Raw genomic sequence first — 20555 nt, 5'->3', positions numbered from 1 at the left:
GAAAGGTCGGCGGTTCGAACTCAGCAGCTGCCCCACCAAGGAACGATGTGACAGTCTGCTTCTGTAAAGACAAAAGCTTTGGAAACCCTGTGGGGCAGTGTTACTCTGTCCTACAGGGTTGCTGTGAGTCGGAATTGGCTCAACAGCAATGGGTTTGGTTTGGGTTTTATTTTCAATGAAATATTTTTTAAAATGCCTACATGGATTCTTGCCTTAGTTATCAAAATACTGAGGATTCAGTTTGCCCTTTAATTGAGTAGTCAGGTTTAAATTTGGTATCAGTTGCCATTCTGTAAATGGAAATGGCATAGAATACTGCCACACACACACGTGTGGGTGTGCACGTGCGTGTACACACATGCACACATGTGAGAGATTTGACAAGATACATATATACACACACATATATGTGGTATGTTCTGTATTTCAAGGCTGAAATAGCCTTCTTGTAAGGTGTTTTCATCCCCACCGTAATATCATCTTCACAGTACCATTTTACTTTTTGGACATTGTTCAAAATACTGTTATTTTAACATCAGAACCAGACCAACTTAAAGCTTGCCTGTGTTTTTGCTACTCGGACATAAAGGAGACTTTGTGATTTTGATGGTATTTTTAAAAAGTATCCATGCCTTTGTCATGGAGCCAGATGAGACCGGTACAGGCATAGGTAACCCTCATGCAGGTGGTAGCAAGAAAAACGGTATCTGAGGAAGACCCCAGATTGTCATGAAGTAACAAGAGATGGAACACTTTGGGAACAGATAGAAGGTCTGAGTGTCAGCTTAGTGGGGACTAGGTGGGCATCAGTCCAGCTGTCTAGGTGACGAGCAGGGTGTCACAGAGATGGTGTCAGCCCAGGGAGGCTTGAGCTGGCCTGAAGAGGACTAGGTGCTGCAGCAGGGATTTGAGAATAATTGGGAAGTTGGGGAGTGGTTGGAGGGAATGCTATTTTTTGAGCGGATGATTCAGTTCAGTTAGAGTCATGCGAGACAGTTTGCTAGTTCACTCCTGAGGTGCTCCTGCCTCTGTGGTTATGGTGCTCCGCATGCTTTCCATCTGGGTTGAAGACACTGTGTTTTAGCTCATTAGCCCCAGCCAGTCACTTGCTTTTTCTTCTCACTCTGCATTACTTGTACTCACCCACACAGTTATACTCTATTAGTCGCTGCTAACTGGCATTAAGTAACTTTAAATAAAACTGCATCCCATCTGATAATTTTGAATTCTGTGGTGTATTCTCCCTCATTTCTAAGCGGCAACATTTATCTGTCTCAATATTTCTCTCCAAAGTCAGAAACAATTTTTTTAATATTAATTCCTTGGCAGGTTCCAAAAAGTTACCAGACTCTTACATTTATCGTGGTCCTTTAATACCCTTCTCTAAATCTGTATTGCTTCCTCCTCTTTCCTCTCCGCCCCCTACTACTTATTTCCAAGGACTTTGCAGCAATTTTTTACAACACAGCTGCTGCCTTAAAAAGCTTTGCATATAATATGGCTCCAGATCACATTAAATGTAAAGGCTTTTACCTTCGACTATCACAACTGAGGTCAGCAAGCCATTTCTGAGCTAGGCACATCTCAGGTGTCAGTGGAGTGAAGATACCATGTTTGCCCAAAGAGAAACCCATTTATAATGTTTTCAGTCTGAGAGAAGCCATTATCAGCTTATTGTAACTTACCACTTTTATCCTGTGGCTTATCACTTAAATACCATTTAGCATCCTCTACCTTACCCTTTTTCTACTATTCTTTCATCAAAAAAGTAACGAATATGGAAATATCGACTGAACGTGGTTGTGGTTGCCCAGGTTCTAGAAGATTTGATGAGCCTAATTACCAATACTAGAGAAAATGTCTTCATTTAACGCCTTGGGAATAATAGTTTGTTTCTGATCTACTTTCCAAGCTAATGTATGTTTTGTTGTTGTTAACATTTGTTTTATAGTCAAACATGGAAAAACGAAGATGTATTGAGCATCTTGGGATTTAGAGAGGAAACTGAATACGAAACTTGTTTTCTAGGGGAAAAAAAATCTCCCTAGATTGAATTGCTTGGCAGATGGCCAAATCTGACTTTTTCCAGTGTTGAGAAACATGGTCAGGAGCAGAGATTGAATGCCTGCTCTCTGCTGTGTGCTTTGGACCTGTTATTTCATCCTTGTGGTGGCCCCGAGAGGTGACCATAACATCCACATATGAGGATGAAGAACTAAGGCTAAGAAAGGATAAATGATTTGCCCAAGGTCGTCTAGCTAGCTAGACATGGAATAAGAATTTAAATTTATGTGTCTCTTTTCAGACCTCTGCTGTTTTCACTACTCCACACTTACTCTGTAAAAAACTTAATGATGCTTTGTTATCAAATAACTGTTTAATGGTACTAGGATCCCATTGTGTATTCTGCTTTCTTTTGTTCTAGATTTTCTACCCTAGCAAGGATGGTACAAAGATTCCAATGTTCATCGTACATAAAAAAGGCATAAAATTGGATGGCTCGCATCCTGCTTTCTTATATGGCTATGGCGGCTTTAACATCTCTATTACACCCAACTACAGGTAAGCATGGAGTATTCTTTCAACGTCAGCATTTGCTCTTCTCTACAGAGTGGAAACCAGAGACTGCTCTACTAAATCATGTTTTTCTAATATCCTTTTTTCTTGCTCGTTGTTTTTGTGGAGGGGCAAGATTATGTGTTAACTCCCTGCGTTTTGAGTCAGAAATTGCAGGATCATTATAAGCTAATCTTGTAAAAAAATGTCATCAGTGGAATAATTGGTTGAGGTAGCTGAGGCATTAGCTACCTGGCTATGGAATGTTGGTATCACTTGAGATCTTTAGGATAGGAAGCCCCACCTTCAATGTCTATCATTTGCTACCAGCTCATTGCCCTCAGTATCCTCTTCAAAGGAAATGGTTTTCAATTACTGATTATAGTTTTTGCCAGTGCAGAGTCATAAAATAGGCTGCCTTAATATTCCGTAAATTGCCATAAATATATATTCCGTATACAGGCAGTCCCCGGATTACAAACGAGTTCCATTCCTAAATCTGCCTTTAAGTCAAATTTGTATGTAAGTTGGAACAGTTAGGTACTGTTCATATCTAACGTCAGTTAGTCAGTCAGATGTCTGTCTTTTCTATGCCTAAAAAACATTAAAGAAACACTTCCAGATACACTAAAACATCTTTAACATAATAAGTGTCTTGATGCACATTGCAAAGTAGTGCCCATTTGCTATTACGAACCATTGTACGTACCTCAAATTTTAATATAATAGGCTTTACAGGGGTTGGTTCGTAACTACAGGTTGTACGTAAGTCAGATGTTCATAACGCACTGTTACTTTGCCTGTTTTAAACTGTTCTGTGACTATTTCCCAGATAACGTATGTTCTAGAAGAAAAATCTACATTTATACATTTGCTATTGTTTCTATAAGTATCTAAAAGAAGGCCTATGGATGCAATGGTTAAGTACTCAACTGCTAACCGAAAGGGAGAAAGACCTGGAGACCTACTCCTATAAATATTACAGCCTGGAAAACCTTATGGAGCAGTTCTACTCTGTCATATAGGGTCACTATGAGTAGGGATCAACTCAAGGGCACACAACAACAACATATAAATATTCGTCATTTTTAAACTTAATTTTAATATCCAATATCCTTGATTTTAATATCAAGTGGAATTTGCTTTGAGTATTCTTAATAAAGACAAGGCGTTTCCTACCAGCAAGGCCATATGTATATGGGGAAAGGGGTTCCTATTTATATGATATTACTTGTGAAGTGTTTTGGGGATCTTTTTTTTTTTTTTTTTTTTGAGATGGAGAGAGAGTACATAGTCCTTACTAGGCGAGAAATGAAAGGCTGTTTTAACTGTTTCTCAGTGTGTCCAGGCTTATTTTTGTGAGGCATATGGGCGGCATCCTTGCAGTGGCCAATATCAGAGGAGGTGGCGAATATGGAGAGACGTGGCATAAAGGTGAGGTATTTTCTTTTCAGAAACATAAATCTGGTATAGTCAGACCATGGTTATGCTGAGCCTTCCTGTTTAAATGAGCTGTTGGGGGTTGAAGTGAAAAGCATTGTGGGTAGACAAAAAAATAAGGATATTTGCAAACACATTGCTGGCATCACTCCCCCTTTAAAAACAACTAAGTCTTTCCATATTTTATTTTCCTTTGTAGTCTGTTTATTGTAATGAAATACATATTTTTCAGAAGTATTTCCCATAGACCATAGTCAAAATTTTGTTTTTGAGCAATGCATGGGGTGCCTTTCCGTCTATCACTGTCAGAAGTGTTGTTTTGTCTCCTGTTAGCATTGCTTTTATAGTGCAGCATTATTTGGTTATCTCAGCGGACTGCAAAACAGGTCATTTTTCTCTTCAGAGATAAAGCAATCTAAAATAGAGCTTTCCTATTCCCAATGTGAACATTCCTTTGCTTGTTTTCTCTGATCTTCCCAACACTGCTGAGAAATAGCATCCTCCTAGCAATGCTGCCGTGACTATTGTGTATAGTTTTAGACAGAGGAACTAAGTCATTTTTCTTTCCTGATTTTAATTATTCCATCTCCCTTCTCTGGCCTCCTGAAGCAGGAATTCTTGTTGATTGAGGATTCTACTTCAGTACTCAACTTCATACCCCAGATGATCACAGTTTTATTTTAAATGCTCATCTTTATTGCTAAAGCCCTTGCACTCTTCCATTTCTTTATGTATGGCATACACTCCCTCCCCCAGGTGTTTGGGTATCTGGTGATTTTCCACAGGTGAACCATGATCTGAAGAGCATGATCTTCACTTGCCTTGGTGTGTGTCCCTGGAGTGGAGGATGTGGAACTGCCATGCTTCTCCTTTCTCTCTTCGTCAGCCATCATTTATGAAAAATCCCACTGGGATAAAGGTAGACACCAGTGCTTACGGCTGGTCAGCTACCACCAGTGAGAAGAATCTTCCCTTGCAGTTAGGAACTTCAGAGACCACCCTTCAAGTCTGTGCATCCACTTGTTCTTCTCTACTCTCCCAAACCTGAGCCCAAGCACCCTGGTTTTCTGAACAAATGAATCAGCCAAGATGAGGGTAGGGATGTAGAACTATTTTTGTAAACCCGTTAGGTGTCCAGATGTAAGAAAGGCCCAGGCATGACCCAGTGTGTATCCCAAGGGCTGACATAAGACAACAAACTACTTGAGCATCTTAGCAAGAATGAATAAATCCTAATTAACAAGTGTGCTCAGTAGGGCCTCTGGCCTGCCTGCCATTGTTGGATCGACTGCTGCCAGGTGTCATGCCCAAAGACTTTATCAGTCATTGTAGTTGAAACTTCACAGAATTCATTGTAAAGTTTGCCTAATATTACAGCTTACTCTAAACTCTTGTTGTGAAACTATGATATTAAAAGATGACCGATAAAAGGAGAATAAATAAGAATAAAGTCTCTACATGTGTTTGATTTGCATTCCAAATTCATGTACTAAGTCTGGACCCCGTAACGCCCCATGCTTTCTAATTTAGAATGTCTGTGGTGCATGTACTCAAATACATGCCTGTGTGCACAGATTCCTGAACCTATGGCCCTTTCGTGAAAGAACCTGGATTCTTCTCCATAAAAACCTCTCTGATCATCAGGTGCCCACCGTGTTCTGACGAGGGAGGGTGGCTGTGGTCTTGGTTGACTCTCTTTCTAATCTCTGTATTAATTAGAACCAACGTATTTTCTAAAAGTCTTCAGGGGAAAAGGGGTTGAAAGTGGACTCAGACTGAAAATTGGTGTCTGTATTTAGACTGAATCAGAAATGTTCAGGGCACCACAAGGATGAAATAATGGGCTGGAAGTGGACCTTTTCTAGTTATAGCCCAGTGTGTTGAAAACTGATAAATCTAAATGACATTCCGTTACTTGAATTTAAAATTTAATGCTCTTTAAAAAATACAGTCATATCCCCAAAATGATATTATTCCTGGAAACTAAGTAATCCTAGCTGTTCTAATTCACTGATGATTTCTTATTAAAATCTTAATAACGTTTGTTTTGATATGAAAACATTTCTTCAGTAGCCCTGCTTTCATCTTTAATTGAATTTCTGCAGAAGTGGTTAATATCAGATATCTAATTAGATCGGTCTGCTTTATGTTCATTCCATAGGCGGTTATTTCTGACATCTGTGCCTTTGAGGGCTTGCTTTTGACTTTGGCTTCTACCCAGAGAGGGATTAAGGTATTCTAAGACTGTGTAAATGTTTCTCCCTTTAAGTTATTTCTATGGTTCGGTACATTGGGTTGACTTACAGATGGTAAAGCCCAGTTCTCTGGAGAGATGCTTGAGATCTTTCATTCAAGAATTGAGAACCTGTCATTCTTTGCTGCAGCCCTGGCCTCACCCTAATTCTTGCTTATACTTTAAAGTAGTGAGCAAGGGCCAAGTTGGAGAACTGTCTTCATCACTTGTCCCTTTCAAACTTCTGCAAAATGAAGGGAGCACAAAGTGACTGAAAGTGCCCTCATCTTCATAAGGGGGAAGCCTGCTTCGTGCCCACTGCCAGTTCTCACTTCGTGTGCCAGAGGACTGTGCATTGCTGGAGCTTTTGTTTCTTTTTTAAGTTCCACTTCTCCAAAATATAGAAATTGCAGTGGTAACGATGTATTTCCACAAAATGTAACAAAACTTAAATGGAGGCATTTTAAAATATATTATTAGCCCATTGTTTTTAAGTTGTTTAGGTTAATAAGTAGTTGAAACTATACCCTATCATCACCTAACTCCCTTTAGGGTCAATGGTTATGTTTTGATTTATTTTTTAATTAACTGTCTTTCACTTCGGCACATTGTAGGTGGTATCTTGGCCAACAAACAAAACTGCTTTGATGATTTTCAGTCTGCAGCCGAATACCTTATAAAGGAAGGTTACACATCTCCCAAGAGGCTGACTATTAATGGAGGTTCAAACGGAGGCCTGTTAGTAGGTAAGAACTAGATTTCATTTATTGTATTTATTGGTTAACTCTACATGACGATGTCTGTAGGTAGCTCACGATTTACTTTGGTTCATGGTGCAAAGAAAGTAAAACTCATTTATGTTGAGACATCTGATAAATTATATTTAAAGAAACGGTTGAACCCATATCATACTAACTTGACTCATCATAGCCTGAAAAGCTGTCCCACTTCTTGATCCTATCTCCTGCTCTGACCTCTTCTCCCCTCCATGCTGTGGGCTTGACTATTATTCTTCTCCCAGTGGGCAGGACCCCCTCTCCCCACACACTGGAGCCACAGGTTGCCAAGGTTCGGCCAGCACAGGACTGAACCAGATCACCCTCCTGATTGTGTTACTTAGAACTTATAAGATGTGATCATCACTTAACAGTTGTTGAGTACCTACGCCATATGATGTTAAATGCTGTTGATACAGAGGGATAGGCCATGAAGGGAAGTGATGCGTACACAAAGATGGACCATTCGCAATTTAATAGCAATGAAATAGTTCACACTTGCTGAGCACATTGTGTGCCAGGCCCAGTGCTAAGCCCTTGACATGCACTCTCTTGTCTGACGTGCATGTAGTCTTGTGTGGTGCGTACTGTTGTTATCCCCATTTATAGAGGTGGAAACTGGGGTACAAAGAGGCCGAGTAGCTTGCCCAGTGTCACACAACTGGAAAATGGCAGTGCTGTGGTTTGAGTCTAGCACTGTGATTTTTAGATACTGCTCTTTTCACCGCTATGTGTCACAGCCCCTTAGTAGCTTTTCCTAATTTTTGATAGCTAATAAAATTTTACGTTTTTTCTTGCAATAGCACAATATTATGATGAGCACTTGTGGTGACCTTGAACTTTGCTTGCTGGTCCTACATCCAATGTCATTAGGGTCTATTATACATATGTAGAATAACACATACAGGCTCAACTTAACATTTGTTAGCTACCTCTGTTGAAAATAGTCTTGAAAAAACATTTCCAATAGAGGTAAAATACAAAGGTTCAACCTAATTTACTCAAATTTGTCAAGAGTAAAAATTTACTTAAATTTTAAAAGTAAAATTTGTAAATATCAAATAATTGACCCATTCATTCAACAAATTTTTATTGAGTTCTGAGATCTCCAAAGGTAGGGCAGAGGATTCAGTAATAACCACTGAAATCAGAATTGGGCGTGGGAACTGTTTTTGGCTAGAGACAGGAAAAGTTCAGATCCCTTGACGAACTCCTAGACCTGCCAGCTTTGATATTACTTACTCCCAAAGCCTCCCAGACAGTCTTGCATTGGGTTGGGTACACCTATATTCCTTTTGTATAGTACCTGAATTTTCCCAGCAATAGTGATTGCCACACTCTATTGTAATTGCTTGTTCACATCTTCATTTCTTCCAGTAAATTCAGTCGTCTTCACTAATATATCCCCAGGTCTCATGCCTGGCACATGGCAGATAACTCAATAAATATTTGTTGAATGATACAAAAAAGATCTAAGTATGTGAAGAAGAGAATTTTAAAAACAGGACAGGATAATATGCCAATATCATTAAGCACTCTGAACTGAGGTTTAGACTAAATTCTGCCTTGAACTGGTTCTGAGATCTTGAACAAGTCCATTAACCTCCCTCATCACCTGTGAATGCACGTGGGGATGGGAGTGAGGGACACATTCAGAAAGACTTCATTGCCTATCAGGTAGCACTCCCCCATCGAGATTCAGTTTAGAGAGTAAGTTGCTATTATTGATGAGATTGTAAGGCGCTATTATTGATGAGATTATATCAACCCTCAGAGATACTGGAGGTTGGAAAAAAGCTTGTCAACCATTGGGCAGATGGTTTCTTTCTGTGCTATAAGGAAAAAGGCAACCAAGATTCTGAAAATGTTTAGATTTGTTTAGTTCTATTTAAATGTTTAATGAGGGACTACCTTGCCTCCCTTTTCTGTCTTGGTTTTTAGCTGCATGTGCAAATCAGCGTCCTGACCTCTTTGGTTGTGTTATTGCCCAAGTGGGAGTAATGGACATGCTGAAGTTCCATAAGTATACCATCGGCCATGCCTGGACCACTGATTATGGATGCTCGGACAGTAAACAACAGTTTGAATGGCTTATCAAGTAAGGTCTTAATTCATATGAGCATATATGTGTTATTAATCATTGATAATCATAACACTGAACACAGTCACAACAGGATAAGTGTTTGATCCTTTATCCCATTCAGTGTCTCATATTTGCATATAATTTACTGCAAGAGTAGGAGAAGAGATGCGGATACCTCTGTCCTTCGTTTTAATCTTGCCTTTAAGAAAAACAAAAAACTAAAAAATAAACTGCAAAGATGTGATAAGGGAATTCTAAAGATGTCTTCCCAAGATTCCCTTTCACCTACTTATTCCAACCAACACTAATCTAAGTACTGTTGTGAGGGGGGCTTTGTAGATGAAATTAAGGTTGCTAATGGCCTGACCTTAAAATAAGGAGATTATCCAGGATCATCCAAATGGGCCCAGCCTAATCCCATGAGCCCTTAAAGGCAGAGGACTTGACCCTCCCTTGCTGGCTTTGAAGCAAGGCTTTGAACTGGATTATTCCGGTTCAACCCCCTGCTGAAAATTTTCATTTGTAACCCCCCAACCCAGTGCTGTCGAGTCAATTCCAACTCATAGCGACAGATATACTGAATCAGAATCTGCATTTTAACAGGATCTGGTTAAAATGCAGATGCAGTATATCTGGGATGGAAATGCAAATTCTCACGGGGGTTTCTTGTTATAGATTCTGACTCAGCATATCTGGGGTGGAAATGCCGATTATCAGCAGAGGGTTAAACTGGAATGATCTGGTTCCAAGCCCTGCTTTGAGGATGGAGAAAGGGGGCCTCTAGAAGTTGAGAACAATCCCCAGCTGACAGCCATCAAAGAAACAGAACTTCAGTCCTTTCAGTCCTATGACCACATGGAACTGAATTCTGCCAAAAACCTAAGTGAGTCTAGAAGCAAATTCTTTCCAGAGTCTCCAGAAAAAAACCAACAAACCAACACCTTGATTTCTGCCCTGTGAGATCCAGAGCAGAGAGCCTAGCTAAGCCAACCCAGACTTCTGACTTACCGAACTATTAGATGGTAAATCCGTGCTGTTTTAAGCTGCAAAATTTGTGGTAACTTATGGTAGCAGGCAAAAATTGATGCCAAATACATTGCCATGAATTGAAACTACAGGAAAGCACTCCAAGTCACCTTCAGTACAACTTCTTCTTCAAAAAAAGCCAGGCCATTATTTGAAAACACCACCTGGAACAGTATCTAACTTTTGTAGTTCTTGCCAATCCCCTTTTATCACTGTGGACTACGAAAGGGTAAATGCTACCTCATTTGTTAAAGAATAAAAAAACCATGGTTCTATTCTTAAAGTTATAGCCTTGTCTTACTACATCTTCAAGAGATCCAGGGGTCCTAATGGGGAAAATATATATTTGGGACTTCCTTTTCTAAATCAAGAAATAAGCAAGTAAAAAAAGGTACATGAATAAGTACAATAAAACTTATTTTACTTTCTTAGTATAACCATATATTTTTGAAACTACAGCTTGCATTATTAAAATATCATACAACCTACCTCATTCATATGCTTCAACACTTCAGCAGTAACAATGAGAAAATGGCAGACATCGAGATTCTCGGTACTTCAAGCTAAATTCTTTTTGATTTTTCACCCTCTTTAATTCCCACATGTAAGGAGGTTTTTTTTTGTTTTTGTTTTTTTTGTTTTGTTTTGTTTTATCAGCAGCATTTAGAAGTGACCCTTGGACTAGCACAAGAAGCCTGTTTTCCTTATTTCAGTCTTCTCAGTAAACTATGGATTTTGATTTAAAAAACTTTAATTTCTCAAATCAAATATTTTTCCCCCATTTTATTTGCTATTTATGGCTAGTTCTCCACATAGAAGCTCAATTAAAGTGATTACATTTTTTAAACTGGATACTTCTAAACTACTAAATTCTCTTCTCTAGGGGGAAATGTTTATTATTTTAAATACACAGTAGCCTCCCTGACACGTATTGGTAAAAGCTGAATATTTGAAGAACTTAGAGAAAATATGCACTTAGAGGAAAAGACTTATTAAAGTCCATTTGAAAAATATTGGTTATTGGGTATCCAGCCTGTTGCCATCAAGTCAATTCCAACTCATAGTGACCCTATAGAACAGAGTAGAGCTGCCCCATAGGGTTTCCAAGGAGTGGCTAATGAATTCAAAATGCCAACTTTTTGATTAGCAGCTGAACGCTTAACCCCTGGACCACCAGGATTCCTTCATTGGGTATCACAGGCAATACAATACTAGATAGAACCTAATACTTCTAAGATTAATTTGAAAGCAAGGAAAGAAAGGGGGGAGGGAGAAAGACTTCTAATTATTTTTTCTCTCAAGATATCTATGATATTCCTGTTTCAGATTTTAGTCTCCAAATTCTAGTGCTCACAGCACTGTAATTTCCTCTTACCTGTTACACGTGGTAAAAATAGGTGGCTCCGAAGTGAGCAGGGAGCTCAGCCCTCACGTTAGATCTGGAAAGGGCCTTGCAAGGAGCCGCTCAATCGCAGCACCCCCAGAGTAGGATTATAAAATACCATCCAGAACATTAAAAGGTGCCCCCCCCAAAAAGAGCTGGACTTCCAAGTTTGGAAGTGGCTGGGTTAAATATAGCCTAACAGATTTCTTTTCTGCGGAACCTCTCAGAATTTTTAATGTATTAATGTGGCACAAGAATCTCTAAAGGTGGGGGGTGGGGAGTATTAGTAGTAGTCAGAGCTCTCCAGGCTGGATTCACCACAGAATGCACCTTATTTTGAGGACTAGGTTGATCAGAAAACATGTTGAAACAATATCAGAAGACAGATCCATTGCAAACCCCCCTCCCCCATTTTAAATGTTGAAACACCAAACCTCAAAATGTTTTAGCTTTGATTGGTTAAAGTAAAGCAGAATTTTTACCACTGCCCTCCATTTGACCTTCAAAATAAAACTCTACTAAAGTAGTTGATCATGTCCATTGAATATTTTCGAAAAACATGACACCCTTGGGTTAAATGTAAAGAAAAAATATCCAGCTATTTCTCTCACTTGCTTAGCTATTATCAGTCATTGTTTACTTCAGCCCTACTTTTATCTTTCAAACCCTTCTTGCTAACTTACCCTGGAAACTTACCTGGTACTTCAGAAGGTGCCTCCTCAGTTAACTTTTTCTCCTTTGATCAAAGGTGCTTGTCTTCACTGCTGGGCTGTGAGAGCCAGCAGGAGGCTCAGCAGCCCAGCCCAGGTTCCCTGGGTTACAAACAAGGAGCTGAGGCCCAGAGAGGACACGTGATCTTCCTCAGATAGCAAAGCTGAACCTGGAAAAAAAGGCTTTATTATAGATGTTAAAAAGCAAAAAATTGCCTTAGCTTGTAGATTTGAAATTCTTCAACAAAAGAAAGGCTTGCACTTAATATATATACATACAATCAGTATTTTTAAAAGACAAATCACTAGCCCACTGGGTAGCAGGTGAAGAAGTTAAGTCTAGAGAAGATTAAAATATTCATCTCAAGACAGCAAGTATGCATATAGTTTATTTCAATAGCCTTGTGAGCTTCCTTCTTACATGGTTTCCAAAGTTGAAGCTGAATAAATCACACAGCTCCCTCCCTAGTTTTCAGTACCCCTTGCCAGCCATAGTCTAGATGACATAGTCTACAGTAGTTGCTTATGTAGTTGTTAGCTGCAGTCTTCTTTCCTAGTGAAGTTAGGCCGATAAACTGCATAGGTCACTGTCACACAAGTCCTCCGCGACTGTGCTAGTGAACAGCTCTACTTTTGATAGCCAGCCTCACAAAAGCATCTTTGCCTTTCAGATATTCTCCATTGCACAACATCAAGTTACCAGAGACAGACGATGTCCAGTACCCATCCATACTTCTCCTTACGGCTGACCATGATGACCGTGTGGTCCCGCTTCACTCCCTAAAGTTCATTGCCACTCTACAGTACATCGTGGGCCGCAGCCGTAATCAAATCAACCCCCTGCTTATCCACGTGGACACCAAGGCAGGCCACGGGGCAGGGAAGCCTACTGCCAAAGTCATAGAAGAAGTCTCAGATATGTTTGCATTTATAGCACGGTGCCTGAACATTGACTGGATTCAGTAAATAGAATTCTCTGCTTCCTCTTGACAGCCACAGAAAACCTCAAGGGCTTTCACATCGTTGAAACCGAGAAACCACTGGGTATGATGCACACCCACATAAACGCTATTCCTGCACTCACAGGCTACAGTTGAACAGAACTTCTGTGGGAATTTTATCTTTTTTAGGCTTCTCCTTTTTAGCAAGCCCTTGGAGTTTCTTTTTCAACCCTATCCAGGCACATGTTTTAAAAAAAAATTTTTTAAAACGCATGTTTGGATAAATAGCTAAGTGGCAGCCAACACATTGTGAATACTAGATCGCTGAATTAAGAGTCATAGTCGGGATATTCATATATAACACCTCAGTGGAATTTGCTTCTATAATCATAACCAATATATCTTTCAATAAATGTGAGAACTGTCTTCATAAAGAAGACTTCTTTGCAACAATAATAAATGTTATTTAAGAATGAGAGGCTTCCTTTCTGGTTCCTTTGCATTGAGGGGCAGCTGCAGGAGTAGTCTCATCCTGAACCATGTTGCTTTTCTGCAGAAATAAAGCATTCTGTCACTTTGCAATATTTCCCAAGCAATAAAGTCTTAGAATGTTAGCACTGGAAAGAAGTTGAGCTCACCCATTCCAGCTCTTTTGTTTATGGGTGATAAAGCTGCTAGAGGTGACTCCCTGTCCTCTGTGTTAACACCTCAGTCAGCTGATGATGTATCTGATCAGGGCCCTTCCATTTGTACACCTTCTTGTAAAATGCAGTGAAACTAGACTGGGAAAGTCAAGTTATTCACCTGCCTTGTCTTTCCGTTTGTTGATTTCGTTACAAAGTATTCCTGGAAATCACAGTTCCTTGAATATGAAACTAAGGAGACCACGTGAGTAAACTATGCGAACAGATAAGTTTATCCAAGCTTATCTTACATTAAAAAATTTTTCAGCATTTTTCAAGCTGTTTTTCTCTCATAGACCACTTTCTGGAAATATAAATAGGCGTACTTAAAAAAAAAGAAAAGCTGTGTGCATTAGTGAGTTTGGAAATCAGTGGATTAAGCAAAGAGTTAAGGAAAAAAAGCTTCACCCCCCCTCCCCTCCCCCCGCATTTTAAGCCACAGAACTTCTCAGAGCCTTTGAAATGCCACTACACTCATGAATCGTTGTTGTTGGGTGCCTTTCGAGTTGATTTCAACTCATAGCAATCCCATGGGACAGAGTAGACCTGCTTCAGAGGGTTTTCTAGGCTGTAATCTTTATGGAAGTAGATTGCTAGGTCTTTCTCTTAGGGAGCTGCTAGTTGTGTTCGAATCGCCAACCTTTAGCAGTTGAGCACTTAACCTGTTGCACCACCAAGACTCCTTCATGAATCTTTAAAGGAGGGTATGTTGTTGTTGTAGTTAGGTGTCACTGAGTTGGTTCTGACTCATAGGAACCCTATGTACAACAGAACAAAAACACTACTTAGTCATGCGCCATCCTCAAAATCATTGCTATGTTTGAGCCTGTTGTTGCAGCCACTGTGTCAGACCATCTCCTTGAGGGTCTTCCTTTTTTTCCCTGATCCTCTACCTTACCAAGCATGATGTCCTTCTCCAGGGACTGGTCCCTCCTGATAACACGTCCAAAGTCCATGAAACGAAGTCTCGCCATCCTTGCTTCCAAGGAGCATTCTGGTTGTACTTCTTCCAAGACAGATTTGTTCCTTCTTCTGGCAGTCAATGGTACACTCAATATTCTTCATGAACACCATAATTTAAAGGGATCAGTTCTTCTTTGGTCTTCCTTATTCATAGTCCACCTTTTGCATGCATATGAGGCAATTGAAAATACCGTGGCTTGGGTCAGGCACATCATAGTCCCCAAGGTGACATCTTTGCTTTTTAACACTGTAAGGAAGTCTTTTGTAGCAGATTTGCCCAATGAAATATGTCATTTGATTTCTTGACTGCTGCTTCCATGGCCTGCTTCCATGGACGTGAAATGAAATCCTTGACAACTTCAATATTTTTTCCATTTATCACGATGTTGCTTGTTGGTCCAGTTGTGAGGATTTTTGTTTTATGTTAAGGTGTAATCCATACTGAAGACTGTAGTACTTGATCTTCATAAGTAAATGCTTCAAGTCCTCATTGTGTCATCTGCATATCACAAGTTGTTAGTCTTCCTCCAATCCTGATGCTGTTTTTGTCATATAGTCCAGCATAAAAAAAAAAAAAACCAAACCCAGTGCCGTCGAGTCAATTCAGACTCATAGCGACCCTATAGGACAGAGTAGTCCAGCATACAAATTGAATAAATATAGTGAAAGGATACAACCCTGACATACACCTTTCCTGATTTTAAACCATGCAGTATCCCCTTGTTCTGTTCGAACTACTGCCTCTTGGTCTGTGTACAGGTTCCACGTGAGCACAATTAAGTGTTCTGGAGTTCCCATTCTTCGCAATGTTATCCATAATTTGTTATGATCCACGCAGTTGAATGCCTTTGCATAATCAATAAACACATTCTTCAAACTTTTGTCCATAAAATTTTTTTTTCAAGGCATATGTTTTAACATCTCACTAAACAGTGTTCCTTTTGGCATCAGTTTGGGAAATGCTGGTCTAATTTAAAGAAAGAAAAATTTCCTCATTTTCTTGCATCAGATTTGATGAATAATAATTACCATCTATTTTTATAAAGTATCTTATATAAAATGGATTACTGCATTGTTCCAATAACTTGTACTTTTCCAAGTAGGTCCTTATTTGTATAAACTGTCTCTCTTGGCCTCTCAAGTTGTGGCCCAAAATTAAACACACCTTTTTCTCCCAAGCATATCACTGCAAGCCAAGCACAATTGAAAGGTTTGGTTTTCATCTTCTAGAATCATGCTTTCTACTCCTGTTTGTTTAAAATAAGCACTGTACTTAACACACTGTCAGTGAACATGTGATTCACTATAACCTCTCTGGAGAAAAAGTGTGCCACTAGCTACCAGTGCATTCAGAGACTGGTATCGTCATCATCTACCCGGAGAGATGCCAGCACTAGCTAACTGCTGTGTAACTGTTGATCACTATGGCAGGGAAATAAAACGCATTTGCACAATTACGCCAAAGGCAGCCTCTTTCCTAGACCAGCTGGGTCATTTGATGTACAGACAGCTGAGTACCCACTCAGCCCAGAGCATGTTCAAGCTTGCACTGAATCCAACCGTGCTTTCCCACTGAGGTCTTCTACGTAACAGCAGAAAGTAGAAGTTGAATGTGCAGGGTCTGAGTTTCAGGCAAACGCCGGTCAGGCCTGGGTTCATATCCCAACTCTACCATGTATTAGCTGATGAGGAGGAGGAGTGAACAAGGTAATATGCCTAGCATATAACTGGCTTCCAATTGTGAGTTCCCTTTCCCAAGCTAATTTTCATATCTAGATTTTAGCAGGATAATTAATCCCACAAACTAAAGGTAGATTTTTAAGCCTTAAACACTGGAAGAAAGACTTGAGATTGGGCTCCCACTCATATCTCAAGGAGTCTTTTCCAAGTGAACGACACCAGCCATATGCTGTATGATTCCATTTATTTGAGATATACAAAAAAGAGAAACCTATAAAATAGAAAGTAGATTAGTGGTTGCCTGGGGTTGGGATTAGGAAGGAGGATTAGCTATAATTGGGCATTAGGGGTCTTCCTGGGGTGATGAAAATATTCTAAAACTGGATTATGGTGATGATTATACAACTTAGTAATTTACAAAAAAAAACAGAATTGTACACTTGAAATGGGTGAATGTTGTGGTATGTAAAGTATACCTCATTAAAACCCAAAAATCCATTACTGTTGAGAGGATTCCAACCCATAACAACCCCCATAGGAGAGAGCAGAACTGCCCCATACGGTTTCCAAGGAGCGGCTGGTGGATTCAAACTGCTGGCCTTTTGGTTAGCAGCCGTAGCTCTTAACCACTGCACCACCAGGGCTGCTAAAAGTTGTTAAAATAAATAAACACTGGCAATGAAATAAAAAGAAACGGGAGCAAATTAACCTCTCTGGATGAGCACCATCCAGGAGTAGACACCTGAGGAACTGCAATGTCAAGTAGGAAAGGCAGGTGACAGGGAGCAACAGAAATAAAAGTTCAGGAGTTTCTGCAGACGTAGTCCTGCAGCATCTTGGAGGCAGGGAGAGACAAGTGCAATGAGGCTCACATATCTTGGGTAAATGACTGAGAAAGCCCTTGTTGCTCTGCTGGGCAAGAGAAAATAATCATGTGTATTACTTATCTTGGTGGCCACTTATGCCAAGTAACCCTAGGAATTCTACACAAAATACTTGAACATTAATAAATGATTAGTGAATGATTTAGTAAATGATTTATATTTAGTTGGCAATTTAGGTCTAAAGATATAAATAGTTTATTATCTTCTGGTCCCAAAGCATTGAAAGCTTTAGTAAGTATTGAAAGAGCTTGCAGCCATTATGAAGAGGGACTCAAACTGAAGTTAACCTAAAAACAAAGTGCCTTAGTGTTCTCTAGGAAACCAGAACCAGTGAGATACATATATTTAGGGAGAGAGATTCACTTCAAGGAGTTAGATACCAACTATGGGCAGCCAGCAAGGCCAAAATCAAGGCCAGGGACAGGCTGTAACTCCTGCAAGCTTGCATTCCAAAATCCATAGGTCAGAAGACAAGAAGAGTAAAGACTAAGAGTGTTCTTGCAAAATGTCTGTTTATAGTTTGGAGACAGAACACTCCCTAGAAACACTCCCTTTTTTCTTCTAAGGTCTTCAACTGATTGATTGAAGCCTGCCTACACAACGGAAGGTAATCTGCTTTACTGGAGTACAACCGATTTTACTTCATGGACTCCCTGGGTGGTTCAAATGGTTAACAGAAAGGTCGGAGGCTCAAGTCCACACAGAGGCACCTTAGAAGAAAGGCTTTGTGATCTACTTCCAAAAAATGAGCCATTAGAAACCCTATGGAGGGCAGAGCTGACATGGTACCCTAGACACAGGCACCATGCTGTTTCTCTGCAGCAAAAAACTGAAAAACTAAGTAAAACAGATACAAATGTCAATCCTGGAACCCTAAGCATCAAATGAAGGGATAAAGAACTCGATCAGACACTGGATGGAAGAAGAAACTGACAGAATACAGAGAACGAGGAGAGATACTGAGTGGAGGTCCCCTGCCAACTAACAGGGCACAGCATTGCTATTTTGGAACACAACCAGAAATGACCCCAGGCAGGGAGTACAGGAAGTCAACTTCATGGAGTTCCCAGCAGGAGACAGAGTACCTGGTAACCAGAGAAGCATGTTTCCCACCCCTCACCCTTCTGGTGACTTGAAGCAAGAACCCCCCCACCCCCCATCTCAGCAGTCTCCACTGCCAGGATCCACAATACAAGCTCCCCCAGACCCACTCTCCTCCCATACCAAAGTGTGGCTTTTTTCCCTCTCTCTTTCCTCCTTTTCTTTCTTCCTTCCACCTAGCCCTATATACCACCTCCTCACTTCCCCTCCTCTACCCGACCCCGACCTGCTGCCTACCTCCAAGTCACCCCTTCTTTTCTCCCCTTTTTTTTCTTTATCTCTCTTTTTTTTCTTCCTCGTACCTAGCCTCATACTTCATGTCTCTCACCTTCCCATCATCCGCTGCCGTGCTGCCACAGCTAGAGGGGCCCTGGCACTCAGGCCTGCTGCCACACTGGGCCTGCACTACCTCTCCCCTCCTGCCACTAGGCCAGCTGCTAAATAGTGGGAAGCGAGCCCATACCACTCCCCATTGAATACCCCTGCCTATGTGGCAAGGGACTATGAATGCTCCCACACCACTGGATCAACTTTAGGAGGCAGACAGCGCCCACCCAGCCTGCCCTTAACTACCTCACCAAGCCAATATACAGTGATGTGGGCTAGCCCTGCCTGCTGCTGACCTGCCCACCGAGACAAGGTGGTGAGAGCTATTGTGCCCACAGATGAGCAAGCGGCAAAACACACCTGGCCTGCCAGCCCTGACATATAAAAACAAAACAAAAAAGCAATATGAGACACACGAACATACAATCAATAAATAAAATATCTTAATATCTCAGAGACAGCAGACAATATAAAAACAAGAAAGGAGGTGGAGCCAAGATGGTGGAATAGACAGATACTTCTGTCGAGCCCTCTTTACAACAAAGACCTGAAAAAACAAGTGAAACTAGTATATTTGTGACAAGCTGGGAGCCCTGAGCATCAAAGGCAAGCTTAGACAACGAAATGAGGGGCAGGGGGAGGGAGAGGCCGTTCAGAAGTGGAGAGGAGTTACCGGACCTGAATCGCCGAGAGCCCTCAGGCACCATTCCTGGAGCAGCGGTGGGCTGGTCCTAGTGTTTGGCCGCAGTTTCCTCAAGAAGAAGCAGCCACACAGCCCACTCACACCTCCGGAACCTGAGGAGAACTGCCCTCTCTGCAAAAGCTAAGTACTTGTGTATATTTTACCGCGCCCCCCACCCCCTACCCCCAAGCCGGCTTCAGTGGCTGAATCCCTGGGCCTGAGATAGACCTTGGTGAGCACCTAGAGCCGTCCTCCCAGCTTTGGGGAAGGAAAAAATTTGCAACTGGGGGAAAAAGATAATTTGCTAGCCCCATTAACCGGGGGAGCCCAGGACAGAAGTGGCTCCTGTCCAGGCATAAACTATCTGTGAACCTCAAGCACCTTTCCTTTCTGCATGGACCTGTGTGGGCCTATTTCGGGAGAATAGGCCCTTGTTCGGAAACTCCAACCATTTCAGCTATGCGGTGGAGAGGTGGGTGTTTGACGTTTGACATTGCTTTGCCTATTAAACAAGGTCCTCACCTACCCACAACAGGGACCTAAGGACTGGTAGCTCCACTCAGGTCATCCAGCCACCGGCAACAGGGATCCAAAGATAACTGGTACCTCCCAGTCCTTGCAACAAAAACTTTGGGTGACCATGGTCCCTCTGCAGAACCTACCCACCAACACGCTCTAGGGAACAGACGCGTTTTCCTCAGAGACACTTGGGGGTGGGTTCTCAGCCCCCTGCCTTGCTCAGAGCGTGACCCCCTGCTGCAATCAAATACTGGTGTATATGCCAATCACCCCTGTCCCTCTAAGACTGTAGGACAGAGCCTGTACCACACACTTGATATCAGCTACCTGGAAACCTGAGCTGAATTCATACAAGAAAACTAAATGGACTCCTAGACTGATATACCTGATAACAGCTCTAGCCAGCTGGGGACAGGACACCAGAGCTCCAAAGGCAAAAAAAATCAAGCTAGCCCACTCAAGCAACCCATAGAGGTATACCAAAACAAAACAAAGCAAGCAGCTATGACACAGTAAGCAAGCATAAACTAATACAATAATTTATAGATGGCTCAGAGACAACAGTCA

The 20555-nt window shown here is 41.1% G+C and overlaps 1 protein-coding gene across 3 annotated transcripts in view; it reads left to right on the top strand.

Moving 5' to 3' along the window:
- Positions 1 to 15388, top strand: part of PREP (prolyl endopeptidase) — a 142644-nt gene extending 127256 nt beyond the window's left edge. For all 3 annotated transcript variants that reach the window (XM_064289275.1, XM_064289276.1, XM_064289278.1), the window contains 5 exons: positions 2426 to 2562; positions 3896 to 3990; positions 6844 to 6975; positions 8947 to 9103; positions 12880 to 15388. In XM_064289275.1, the coding sequence (XP_064145345.1) occupies positions 2426 to 2562; positions 3896 to 3990; positions 6844 to 6975; positions 8947 to 9103; positions 12880 to 13174 (816 nt within the window). In that variant the 3' untranslated portion in view covers positions 13175 to 15388. The remainder of the gene's footprint in view (positions 1 to 2425; positions 2563 to 3895; positions 3991 to 6843; positions 6976 to 8946; positions 9104 to 12879) is intronic.
- The last annotated feature ends 5167 nt before the right edge of the window (positions 15389 to 20555 follow it).

This window comes from Loxodonta africana, chromosome 1, assembly GCF_030014295.1.
Source record: "Loxodonta africana isolate mLoxAfr1 chromosome 1, mLoxAfr1.hap2, whole genome shotgun sequence".
NCBI classification, from domain to species: domain Eukaryota; kingdom Metazoa; phylum Chordata; class Mammalia; order Proboscidea; family Elephantidae; genus Loxodonta; species Loxodonta africana.
The sequence above is the reverse complement of the archived record's forward strand: the minus strand, read 5'-3'. Positions and strand labels throughout refer to the sequence as shown.